The 13,796-nt window shown below is 37.1% G+C and overlaps 2 protein-coding genes across 4 annotated transcripts in view; one reads left to right on the forward strand and one right to left on the reverse strand.

The window, feature by feature from the left end:
* Positions 1 to 7,626, forward strand: part of LOC127433787 (E3 ubiquitin-protein ligase CBL-B-like) — a 97,187-nt gene extending 89,561 nt beyond the window's left edge. For both annotated transcript variants that reach the window (XM_051685989.1, XM_051685988.1), the window contains 6 exons: positions 2,989 to 3,117; positions 3,475 to 3,539; positions 3,813 to 3,917; positions 4,383 to 4,538; positions 5,168 to 5,290; positions 5,588 to 7,626. In XM_051685989.1, the coding sequence (XP_051541949.1) occupies positions 2,989 to 3,117; positions 3,475 to 3,539; positions 3,813 to 3,917; positions 4,383 to 4,538; positions 5,168 to 5,290; positions 5,588 to 5,838 (829 nt within the window). In that variant the 3' untranslated portion in view covers positions 5,839 to 7,626. The remainder of the gene's footprint in view (positions 1 to 2,988; positions 3,118 to 3,474; positions 3,540 to 3,812; positions 3,918 to 4,382; positions 4,539 to 5,167; positions 5,291 to 5,587) is intronic.
* Positions 7,627 to 7,881: 255 nt separating this feature from the next.
* LOC127433790 (CD166 antigen homolog A-like) overlaps positions 7,882 to 13,796 on the reverse strand; it is a 99,565-nt gene continuing 93,650 nt past the window's right edge. For both annotated transcript variants that reach the window (XM_051685999.1, XM_051685998.1), the window contains 2 exons: positions 13,330 to 13,447; positions 7,882 to 9,799 (listed from right to left, as the gene is read on the reverse strand). In XM_051685999.1, coding sequence (XP_051541959.1) covers positions 13,357 to 13,447 — 91 coding nt within the window. In that variant the 3' untranslated portion in view covers positions 7,882 to 9,799; positions 13,330 to 13,356. The remainder of the gene's footprint in view (positions 9,800 to 13,329; positions 13,448 to 13,796) is intronic.

The following is a 13,796-nucleotide window of genomic DNA, read 5'->3' on the forward strand; positions in this document are numbered from 1 at the left end:
CCGCAATCCAGACCATCTTTTCCTCCTTGCTTTTGTTTATCTGCATTCTGATGTTTCATTATGGAATTATTGCTTTTTTGCAAATACTTTTTGCGGTGAAGAGAATACAATAATGTGAATTTTATGAATGTGTTAATGCGAGCCAGGGATCGTGTGCACAGGCTGCATCCTGTACATCTCGAGCTCTGTCAGAACAACACACACACACGGCAATGTTTGGACACATGTGCACCAATTATGCAAGAGCACCAGGATCCGGAGAGCATGTGCTCTTTAAACAAACATAAAGGCATGCGCACACACATACACATGCAGATCTGGCAGTGATGGACTTCCTGTGGGGCTTTTGAGGGTATTAAGCAAAACCAGTCTTTGAGAGGTTACACTCCAGGCAGCAAGCCATCCTTTCTCTTTTGTCACAAACACTCGCCCTCTCTCTTTCTCTCATGGTATTGCATTTTTGTCATTATTATTAGTGGTGCGAGCGAAGGCAAGCATCACTATTATTATTGATCATAATTAGGGTTCGTGATTTGAGCAAACCCCTAAACCCAAATAGTGAACTTTGATGTGTAAGTTGTTTGTGCTATGTACATGAATGATAGTGCTGCATGCTAAGGGAAGTTATGCGATTACTTATCTAAAAGATTGGACTTTTGTTTTTTAACTTATATTTTGCCTGGTGTAAGACAAAACACATCCCATAGATTTAAAGAAGGTAAGCAAGTTATATCTAACGACCACAATATCATAGAGACTTTGGGTGGGCTCTTTTGACTCTTTTGACTTGAGCCATTATGTAAACACCTAACAACCACCCAGAACCACCTACAACACCATATCATTGTGACAGTAAGTTCAGCACAGGCAAGGACCACTTACGGTTTGTTCAGACAATTGAAACATTTAGTCATTATATGTGCTACAATGTTGATGTTTACATTGTCCAGCCCTTCTTAGCATTTTCAGCTTAGTTCTACAAGAAAAACATTCCTGCCACTGGTAAAAGATTTATCAAAAGAAACCTAGAGCTGTATCTGTATTCAGTGATGTATTGCATAGAGGCTGGCATCACAGTGTTGTTAGGTAAGTCTCTGTGTGTGGCACAGGCTGCAGCTGTGCACACTGCTCTACTGGCTTTGGACACTCTGGACACTTTGTGATGAGCAACGCACACATCATACACTTACTGTGCATAAACACTTAAACTGTTGAAGGCACTTACCACTTCTTTAAAGAAAATTAAACATGTGAACCTGTTATCCCACTCTTCCTCTCCATCCACTTATCTCTTTTTTTTCTTGGTATTTTTATACTGCGTTGGTTGGCTTTTATTAAAGATAAACACCTCTCTATTACCGTTTAACCCTCTTGTTGAAACAAACAACACTTTTAAACACTTTAGAGCTTGGGGATGAATGATCTTTAAAGAGATTGTTCACCCTAAATTAAAAAGTGTATTTCCATTTACTTACCCTTTTGTTTGTTCCAATCCAGTATGACTTTTTTCTCTTGTGGAAAACAAAAGGAGATGTTAGGCATCTCCTTTAGTGTTCTACCAGAAAGAAAGTGATATGAGTTTGAGACTACATAAGGGTAAGTAAATGATTACAGAATTGTAATTTTAGGGTGAAATATCCTTTTTAAACATCATCTTGGGTGGAGGAAACATCTTAAGCGCCCTCTAATGGTTAATTATAGTAGAATCCATGGCTTAGCTGGAAAAAAAACAAACATATTATCTGAGCCAGGGATAGGTAAAGGAATAATTCACTCAAAAATGATAATTCTCCCATCATTTACTCACTCTTATATCGTCTCAAACTTGTATGACTTTCTTCTGTAGAACACAAATGAAGATATTTTATTGGAGATATAATGTCTGTTTGTCCATACAAAGGCAGCAATATGTTAATCCATATGACTTCGGTGGTTTAATCCATGTCTTCTGAAGTGAAAACTGATCAAAATGTATCTCCTTTTACACGGTACACCTTGCCATTGCAGTCTCTAGGCACAATCATGATTTCAAGCTCGTTTACACTTCCTAGCGATAGGTGCATGCGCAGAGCACTAGATATCGCTAGGAAGTGTAATCAAGCTGGAAATCATGATCGCCAAGGAGACTGCTTTAGACTACTCAAGATGTAGTGTAAAATGAGTTACATTTTGGTCTGTTCTCACCCAAAATCAATTGGATTGCTTCGTAAGACATTGATTAAACCACCGAAATTGCATGGATTACTTTTATGCTGCCTTTATATGCTTTTTGGAGCTTGAAAGTTTGGTCATTCACTTGGACTGTATGGACCTAAAGAGCTGAGATATTCTTCCAAAAATCTTTGTTTGTATTCTGCAGAAGAAAGAAAGCCATACACATCTGCAATGGCATGAACATTTTCATTTTTGGGTGAACTATTCCTTAAAACTATCTCCTCCCTGTAAACACCTGACTGGTGTCAGATGTGCATTTTGGGTGCCAGCCTGTTTAAATATTGGGTGTCTATGCCCGTCTCAGCCTGGCCCATGACTCTTTGTTACAGCATTACGTGATTAAACTGGCTAATGTCACAGTAACTAGCTCTCTGACTGCTCTCTGTCTATGCTGACTCATTAAAACAATGTGAGTCCAAATCTTCAGTCAAGTGCTTTTATTCCAGAGTGCCATGTTGTCAGTTTCAATGTAGTCATCTATATACATGTTTACATGTGTGTTTGTTCCTCACTTTGTTGGAATTTGGGTACCCATGAAGCTGTTTTATGAGTTGTGAAGCAAGAACCATTATTACTATAGCTCATATTTTAGTTTAGGTTTTTTTTTAAATTCCCTAACCCAAAGTATTAGACTTTGGCATGATTCTCAACCCACACTGTGCTACAGACATGAATGGTACTTCAAATATGTGTGTGGTGTGGTCATGATTTTGTGTTTTTTCAGATGGGTCTGTACGATGTGTTGTGTAATTGTGAACTCTCTTTGCTTTATAGACACAGCAACCCCTTTACCAGCCACCGAAGCCTAACAGACAGAGCTGAGGACGAGTATCAGATACCCTCATCACATCCCCTCTGCATCACACAGTCGCCTGTCTGCATTCCCTACCGCATACCCAACAGGTGAATACAAACACACACGTTTACTTTGCTATCTAAATGGGGACATACCGTAGATTTCTATTGTGTTTAAATAATAAAATAAAAGAATTACTTAATTACTGTAGAATAGACATCTTAACCACATCCCTAAACCATTTAGCAACCACTCAGAATGGCCCCCTGAGGGTCTCCGGACCCTTTTTTGAAAACCCCTGTGTTAGACTATATAATATCCTATGACAAATTGAATTGAATCAACTATGCTCAGAAAACAGAGTTAAAGTTGCAGTAACTATACATTCCATACTGAAATCAATATAAAGCCATTTTATTTTCTCCTTTTCAGCCTACAGTTAAATATGCTTTTTCTCTTAAAAGGGCTTTAGAAAATGGCTTGTCGGATCTCTCTACAGAAATAAAGAAACCTAAACCTCCAGAGCATGGTAAGAAACACATATATACACACATACTGTCTCTCATCTGTCATCCTCATTTTCTGCATTTTGCAATGTGATTGTGTGCGAGTTTGTAGCATCAGGGACTAAAGAAAACAGGAGATCAGTGTTGTTGAGTAAGAAATGTATAAATTTTTAATGCGGATGCGATGATGGCACTTATGTTCACTGGAACATAAGCCAGCTTCATGTCTCAGTGGCCAGTGTCTGTCCTGTCCTGTCCTAGATTTAGATAAGTGTAACTGGTGTTGTGTTTCTCAGGTGGGTTTGACTCTGGCCCGTTGATTTCGAGTGTGGCTCACACCACACAGTGTCCCCTCCACAACAGGACGCCCTCAGACTACGATATACTGCTGCCCCCTCAAGGTAGCCAATGACACAGCTCCTCATTCAGGGGAACAATCTGATTGGCTGCCTGATTAGCAGAGTTTAATTTTGTTTTGTAACAGCACTGGTATTATGCATAAATGAGCACATGTACAGGAGCAGCTAAAACTTGAATTATATTATAGGAGTCATTTGTCCTAGGTAAGGTGTGTTTGTGTGGCACTTTGGTATTTGAAATGGATAACTCGCATAGTTATAATGGCATGTAGCAACCTCCACTTCCATTTGATTTTTTTTGTTTTAAATATGGACATATCCATCAAATCAGTAAATTGCTTTTCAATTCAATCCATATTCATGCCACCTACATATACCTAGCAGTAATGAAAATCAAATTCAGAATAATTTCAATTCAGGCTCGAATGATATTTTATCCCCATCTGTTGGTCAGACAAGGGATTGCAGAGGCCTGTTTAAAATCTCACATTCTCTCTGTTCTCTCAGCATCTCCATTGGAAGACCCTTTCAACTCTCTTCCCCCGTCCCAGCCTCCTCCTCCTCCCCCCATTAGGAACAGTTTCACAGAGCCCTCGTCCTCTTCGCCCTACCCAAGACCTGCTCGTCCCTCTTCTGGACATGACCACTTCCTTCTTAGCGCTGGTGAGGCCAACTCACCCTGAACTCTCTCACAAACACTGCTTTACTAAACATGGCCTGAAAACGAATTGACTTATTGGGTTATTTGGACCAGTGTGCTTTATACATGCAGAGCATGTACAAAATATCCAATTCATATTTCAACATAAATGATAGAGGTTTGATATGACCAAAATCTTATGTCACAGTATGAGTAATTTTATATCATGCTAATAGTACTGTATATACATGATATATTATTTTTGCTTGAAATCCAGCGGAATTTTTTATTATATTGAATAGTATAATGTGTTAATGCCTATTTTCGATTAATCCAGTGAATTAAATACTTAAACTGACAATAGTAAACAACTTAACTCCGCTTTGCACCATGCCTAACATCAACCGTTAATAATACAGATAATAAGTTAATAAAACAGGAATACATAATGTGTTAATATATATTAATTGAAAACATATGTTAATGAAATCATAGTACGTTAATATAAACATTATATAAAATATTATTAACGTTAATAATTCCGCATAAGGGAAAAGTCATACAACACATTTCTAATGTCACACGGTATATATAGCCATAGTAAAAGTGTAGTGTAAATTATGTGTATCTAATTATTTGTGTGATTTCATAGATATATTCATAGATGCGTTGAATAGCTCCGCTCCCAACCCTCCTGTTCGGAGACAAACTGGAGAAAACATGAAGACTTCATTCCGGGCTCAGCAAGACTATGATCAACTGCCTCCAACCTCAGGTACGGCACAAAATGAACAGGCCACAATAGATTATTTATATACAGAAAAATCTGTATTGCTAACACGCCTCCAGAAAAATTATCTAAAATCTGTGAGTACAGTGTGATGTTCTGAATACATAACAGCTATGCAGGTTTACTGAATTAAGCCATTAGTCGAAATGAATGCGCTCTATAAATGATTAATTATTAGCCTCTAATGGGTTTTTAATGTGTTTCAGCATCTTTTTAGTCAACTGTTGCAATCCATTCTCAATAGCCCATTTCGACTAAACGTTCTTTGTTTCCTGTTTACAGTGGCTGGAGATTGCTATAGAGCACCTGAGAGACCCCCGAAACCACTTCCCCGCATCATCCCACCAGACATCCACAGAAGACCGCAGGAATCGTCCCGAGAAAACTTAGATGGCAAAATCGCCAAGCTGATGGGAGAGGGCTACTCTTTCGAGGACGTTAAAAGAGCGTTAATGATAGCGCAAAACAAAGTGGACGTGGCGCGGAACATTTTGCGCGAATTCGCTCTGGTGGCTCCCAGGCAGATCCTGTAGCCCAAACAAACTGATTCAAACTATGACTGACTCTTAGCAGAGCTTACAAACCACAGTCAAACTCCCGCTTGCTCTTTCACTTGCATGGTCAGAATCGACTGTCTGGTGAACAAGACAAAAAACAGTATCCGTGCGCTTTTAGCCATATGGAGTCTATACCGTCAAGCTAAGGAGTGTTGAGTTAGTCTATGTATGACAGAATCCTGTGGAGAAAAAAAAGCCCTGTGTTTACAGTGATGTGGCGATTGGTGGCTTTACTGCTACTGGTGTACTCTGCAGAGCTCAGGTCAACCTCGTTACAGCTTTGGCCATTCAAGAGAGGAATTGATATATAATTTTTGTTATATGGAGGTCTCCGCCCACCTCTTGTGGTGGGTTTATTGTGTACTTTGCAGCCGTAAAGCTTTTATTTAATCTCTTGAATTGGCTGGACAGAAGTGAGAGTAACTCTGAGCCACTGTTTGCTTTGCCAGTTTCATACCATTTCTGCCACTGTTGCTGCCGCCAGTGCTGCCAGCCTTACCCTTGCACCATGCACATAAATTTCCTGGCCTTTTATGTATCATAATTTTACAGTAATGGATCTTTTCCTGGTCATTTCGCTTTTATCTCATTAATTTGCTTGATCACGACAAACCAGATCAGTGTCGGTGACACTTTTGAGACCATGTCAAAGAGAGAACTACAGATTCTGCTTGACAGACTGCTGAATATCAGGTTCTTTTACTTTCTGCCTTTTTTAAGGTTTGTAACAACATGAGGGTGTTTAGATGACTGAATTTTCATTTTTGGGTGAGCTATTCCTTTAATGGATGCAGTCGATATCTGTAAAAAAAATTCTAGCGTCTCTACATTCCAGTTTAAGCAGAATTGGGTTTTAGTAAGGGCTACCGATAGCTAATGTCATAATGGTTGTTTCATCTTCTGTAAATAGAAGGCTCAACCCTCTACATCCGTTATTACAGCAGCAGTTCCCTATTTATTTAGACTCTTAGTTCTTCAAAAATATTCAAAGTACTTGCACTAGCACTGTATCAAAAATAGATTGCAAAAACGAGAACTGGATGTGCACTATTTTTATTAGTGCTAACTCAACAGCAAACACACCAAAACATGCAAATTATCATCATCTCTGAGTAATTTACAATGTAAATTTGGTAATTTTTCCATTTGATCCTATCTGAGACTTAACATGTTGTCTGTGCCGTTGTGCGTCAAACGACAATAATTTGACGTGAGAGACATGAAAAAGCGATGATACAAGCTTAAAGTCACAGCTGTCAGCCCATAAACGGAAGAAAAAACAAATACAACGCAACACTCCGGTGACATCACTCATGAGGTCACTTAAAGAGACTCATTCAAGGCCTTTTGGGAATTCTGGAAATGGAAACCAAACCGCTTTGGCTCTTTCTCACTGGCTGTGTCATTCCTCCTCCTCATCAGATTTTCTCTTGAACTTGAAATGTAATTTTGCACTGGTCTTTCTCGCCATCGTACACTTAAGTCTAGAACTGAGTTGGACTCTCCAGTCGGCCTACAAATGAGGACGTGGCCTTTGACAGGTCTGCAGGGGAATTATTTCTGTTGATTTCCCCTCTTCTTTTTACAAGAGATTTAGTTTGTTGGAAAATGCCTTGTGAATCATTTAACCAGTGATGTGTGCAATTAATTTATACTTTGTTAAAAAGTTTTCTGAGATTATTTTCATCTTTCAGTAATGTTGGTAACCTGTGATCTGTTCTTGTGGAGACAAACTGTTTTTATAAACGCCAGTATTAACATCTGCTTTTGTGTTTTAATCATTATGGGAGGAATCCCTTTAAAAGTACAGGCAAATATCACTTTTGTGAATTAGGCGTACTCAAAAATTAGCCCATTTTACATAGAAAGGAGGTGTGTTTGCGAGCTTTGCCACATTTTTCTGTGCAAAGCTTTCAGAATTTTAACACATTTAGTGCCTGGTTTAACAGGATTGTGTACTGATATACCACACACAAAAGTGGTGCTGTTTAGTGACTTCCCAAAAACAACAATCCAGAATTTTCTTCAAAATGTACACTTTATTGTCAACAAAAGTACAAAAACAAAAGTCAATATTTACAATACTTTTATGACCTTCTTTTCAGTTACCCTCTTTGGTTTCACTGCTGACCTGATGGTTCAAAATATTCATGAGACAATTAGCCAATTACACTTAACACGAACATTCTTCAACAAAATCTGTAAGGACTCGTATGGAGACAAAACAAAAGTGAATTCAAACTAAACTGGATCATTTCTTGATATCTCCGCACCATGCAACAAAGTCAGATTGTACATTTCAAGTATTTAAATAAAAACATGGGTTTTTAGCTCTTTAGTGACTAAGCAGAAGCAGTTAACCTTGCGTGTCTCACACTTTATAAATAGCCAAACATAAGCTAGACATTCAGACTCAAACATATTTACAGCACGCTGCTTCAGACCACAATGAACGGAAAAATGTTTCATAGACTACAGTGTTTGACATCAACCTGACTTCGATATAGACCTACCACAGTATAACAAACAAACAGAACATGAAACATTTGCTATAATGTGTAAAAACAAAAACAAAAAAAGATGTAGTTTATTTGTAGTCTGAGGGGAGTGCAAAACTTCTTGATGAAAAGCTATAAAGTTATTGTGAGAAATGAGAAAATCCCAACAAATCGCATTAAAGTACTAACTAAAGTACGCCTTCCAACGCAAATACTGACTCATTCTATTAAGGCAGAAGTAAGGGGCTATTATTTTTAATTTATTTTCTACCAACAAAACTAAAGGCTCTGCATGCAATGTTTCTACAGCCCAGTTAATTACAGAGAGGGGACTTTAAGGGGTGAATCTTGCAAAAAAAAAAAAATAGTTTTTTTTTTTTTTTTTTGCATAAATTATATTTAGTATAAAGAAAATGAATCGAGCCATTTGCATTTTTTTGCATTGAAACATTGTCATAATAAAGCACATTTCCCACCCAAATTCACATTACCCTAATATTCTCATTACTGTAATTCAAATATAATCCAGACATGTTCTTGACAAATTGAGATTCACCCATAAGCATCAATGTTTGGCTCTAACAAATTTCTACTTTGCCGCAGTTTCACATTATGCCCCTTTTAATCATTTATGCACTTCGCTAAACACTAGTGGACTGTGTTCTGTGTAGCCCTATGCAGCTATGACATCATGCAATCTGACCTGAAGGCCACTGAGTGTAGCAGGACATTTCCAAAGCTATACTTATTGTCCATTAATCAGAAACCTAAACCTGTTTACTCTTAGCCACTCTACAGTAATCTAGAGGAAATATTAAACATGAACTTCATATGGCAGCATTGAAACGAGAGGTACCAATAAACAATAAATAAAACATGAGATAGACATAAACATGTTTCAGAGAGAACAGAAGGTGTAACAGCAGTGAAGTCATCATACTTCTAGAATCCGACCGCCATCTCAGGACCACTTGAATTCAGACAAGGGACTTGCTCGATATTGAGTCCCCCAAACTTTGACTTTAAGCAGAGAGAACATACTGTACTCCCCTTATTTACACAGGCCTAAAAAGTGTACAGTGAATTTACATTTTTACTAGAGGGGAAAGAAAAATAGCTGTGTCCACCACATCAGCAATGCGCATGAAACAAGAACATTCACTGGGAACACAAAAAGAAAATTAAGAATCAAATTAAACTAAATGCAGTCCTCAGTGCAGACTAAATTTACAACACAAGTGATTTTCTTTTACACTCTTGGATTGTGGTGGAGGATTATAATTATTTGGATTAGGAAATATTGTGGAAACATTCTGCGATGCATGACACACGCGAGCAGCCTGACAGAGGCGTGTGCGTCCAATCAGATGTCTGGAATTAGATGATTGAAGTGTAGTACAGCACATTCAGTGTGACAAGGCCTCTTTCCTGGTTCATACCTGAAACCGCACAGACAAATGCACAAAACTAATGAATTTCCATAACTTCTTTAGTAGTTTACACCTTGTCCTAACCAGACGCGACGCGATAAGATTCCAGCGACAAGCAATCTGTCTGTCCACACCAGGCGCGACGCGACACCGTGGTATTAATACACTAAAATGAGGATAATTGACAATAACGTACAAAATGGAGCAATCACAGTCAGGACGGTCCGTTTATTTAACGCAACTCATTTTCTCACATAAGCGTAGAGTTGTCACCTGTCCTGATAAATAGGGGATCGTCCTGTATTTAAAGATAAAATGATGCGATTTGTCCCGTATTTAAGCAGGTCAGATGGCGTCACGGTGAAATCATTCCAGATCGCTAATTTAACATTGATATAAATTGGAAAATGTATCTATGGTGGGTAAAGGACCATATGAAAAGTCCACAAATGGTGCTAAAACTGTGGATTTTTTTTTTCTATATAAATGTTCAGTAAGATCAAACAATGTATAAATACAATCATAAAGACAAGTACAGGTGAAGGAAAAAAATAAATAAAATAAATAAAAATGATTAAATAAAAATATGTATAAACCAAAATGTATACATAAATAAGATAAAGACAAATAATCAAAAAAATGAATATATTTTTAACATAAAAGATGTATTTTTTTTTTTTTTTTTAATAAGTCAGGGGTCAGGAAAGTTCTCATTTTAGCATATAAGAGGATTTACAATTTTTATTTAATAACGAATATTAACAACGTATTAATTGCTAAAACTGTGGAGGATGTGGTTAGGGGCCGGCTTTAATAAACTGTAATAAGAATATTTTTAGACCCATTTGTTGACAGGACGTCGCAGAAATAGAAACCATTTAAAAATATAGAAAGCCCTGTCGCTTGTGTCGTGGCTGGTTAGGACAAAAACTCTGATTAACATGGAAAAGATACCTTTTATCACGTGTCGCGGCATCGTGTCGTGTCTGGTTAGGACACAGTGTTATGGTTTGTGGAAACCGTTTTTTAACCCTCCTATGGTACTGAAAAAATGACACCTCCCTTTGGTCATTTTTAACCAGAAGGGTCAGATGTGTAACCCCCTTTTTTATGATGATAATAACATTTCTTCTTCCCTGAAGTAAGAGCAATAAAATTATACATTTCTTTTGGGATTTTGTTTCATTTTATAAGTTTAAACATAAAGAAAAAAGAGAATGTGACATATATTGGAGGCAGATTGCTGCCACCTGGTGAACAAAATATAAATAACATGACTTGAAAACCATGTCATTCCAGTAACAGCCAGTAGATGGCTGTGGCCACCTACTGTGAAGTCTGATGGCTTGTTGTAACCTAATTTTATGTTTTATCACAAGATATGCATTTGGATATATATTTAGACATCAAACTATTATTTGTCAAAGTTTAGCATTTTAAAATTGATTTGAAGTGTCAGTTTTCGCAGTTAACGTCATTATGTTTGTATCAAACCTGACCATGGTGTCACTAAGAGAAGACACAGAATAAGCATTTTTCTACCAATAATTTATTTCAAACATAAAAAAATAAATAAATGCATAATAATGTCAAGAAAATGAACATCAAGAAACAGAAATTAACTGCAAAATTCAAAAAAAAAAAAAAAATTCAATTAGAGTATATAACAATGACCAAAAGATCCACTTATTGATGCCCTGGTTCTCTCTCTTTCTGTATGTATGTGTATGTGTGTGTGTGTGTGTGTTTGCGCACTATCTTTGTGGGTATGTTACTGTCTCACCCCCTCATTTCTGAGTGTTTGTGTTTAGCATTGTGGGCTGATTTATTGGTTTTATTTGACAAATAAATAATAAAAAAAAATGCTGTTTTATAGTCTCACCAGTTCATTTTTGTGTGTGTGTGTGTGTGTGTGTGTGTGTGTGTGTGTGTGTGTGTGTGTGTGTGAGTGGGTGTATATGTTTTGCACTGAAGATGTTTAAGAGTCTCACCCTGTAATTTCTGTCTATTATTTATTTATTTATTTATTTATTTTCTGCATTATGGCTGATTTATTAATTGTATTTGACAGATAAAAATGCTCTGTTTTTTGGTTCTTCCCATTGTTTTTTTTTGGTCTTTCACTTTTTTTTTTTTACAACCATTTAGACTTATCGAATCAAGCCCATTTTTATGTTTTATGTATGTTCAGATGGCAAATGGAGGAAAAGTCATCAAGTCTTGTACTGCTCTGATAAAGGAAACCATTTTTATTAAATAAGGAAAATGTATTCCAGTCAAAAATGACCGAATGCCATAGAAGGGTTAAAAAAGTTTAGATTCAGACAGATTCTCTAATGAATCAGACTGATTTGTGATACATTTGGCCAATTACCTGAAAAGAACCTGCTCTAATCAATGATTCACTCAAAAAACTCTATGGCTTGCAAGCAAGTTATTCTCTACCAAAACATATGCAACAGCAATATTTAGCTGATAAAATATTGTAACTTGAAAAATATTTTGGATATTCTCTATAAATACGTTTCTTTAGAGAATTAATATTTTGTTAATGTCCAAGACTTTTCCAGGACTGGAAAACACCATTTTTAAATTCCATGATATTTCAAGGTTTTCTGTTAACGTGGGAACTCTGAACAGAATTTGAAACGGAGAAGAAATGAAAACTATATTTTGTCGATTCGAACCATCACAAAGTTCTGTGGCAGTACCATAGTACAGTGATGGTGTTAGATGGTAATATCATGGTACTAAATTATTACTATATTCACGTACCATGGTACTACAATAGTACAGGTCCAAATACCATAGTATTATGATTCAAAACATGTTCAAATCATCATAGAATTACCATGGCACCTTATCACTCACTCAGCACTTTATTTAGAACACCTGTACACCTACTTATTCATGCGGTTATCTAATCAACCAATCGTGTGGCAGCAGTGCAATTTATAAAATCATTCAGATACGGGTCAGGAGCTTCAGTTAATGTTCACATCAACCATCAGTGATTTCTCAGTGATTTCGACCGTGCTGTGATTTTTGGTGACTGATGGGCTAATTTGATTATTTCTGTAACTGCTGATCTCCTGGGATTTTCATGCACAACAGTCTCTAGAATTTACTCAGAATGGTGCCAAAAACAAACAAAAAAAAATCCAGGGAGCAGCAGTTCTGTGGACGGAAATGCCTTGTTGATGAGAGAGGTCAACGGAGAATGGCCAGACTGGTTGGAGCTGACATAAAGGCTATGGTAACTCAGATAACCACTCTGTACAATTGTAGTGAGCAGAATAGCATCTCAGAATGCACAACATGTCGAACCTTGAGGCAGATGGGCTACAACAGCAGAAGACCATGTCTTAGGACCATAGTTTTCCTAATTAATTGCTCAGTGAGTGTATATATAAAGAACATGGTAACACTATGGCGTTCCTTGAAACTTTTTTGATGGTGAACTGCCACATATAAAGTTCTCCCTGAGCATTACAATCTGAAAATTTTAAGTAAAAATAAGAATACTTAAGTTTTCTCACCTTCTTTGTCTTCTTGACAGCTCTCCTCTAGACATCTGCTTTATGATTGTTCTCCTCCAGTTTCTTACTCTCCTCTGACGTGCCCGCCTCCTTCTCTCCGGTCTTCCAGCTGCCTTGTCTGACAGGACAGTTTCACCTTTATTAATCTTTCAGCAGTTACTGCGTTCAAAATGTGCTCAGCAGCTAGATAGCCATAACATTTCAATATTGCTCCATTCTGTTGTCAATCTTAATAGTATCTGAGCAATATATATATAATGGTTAATATTATGACCTTTACAGCAACCATACAGTATATACTTCACCCAACACACAGGCCATGATTTAAACATGATAATTTAGGGCCGAAACATACTCTACATAGCAGACACTCTAAAAAGCTATGTGTACATAGACCAAAATTTAAAAAATGATGCAGATGGATGGAACAGTGCAGATGGATTTGAAGCTCAATTGCAAAATAAATT

The sequence above is a fragment of the Myxocyprinus asiaticus genome, chromosome 43 (assembly GCF_019703515.2).
Source record: "Myxocyprinus asiaticus isolate MX2 ecotype Aquarium Trade chromosome 43, UBuf_Myxa_2, whole genome shotgun sequence".
Lineage (NCBI taxonomy): Eukaryota > Metazoa > Chordata > Actinopteri > Cypriniformes > Catostomidae > Myxocyprinus > Myxocyprinus asiaticus.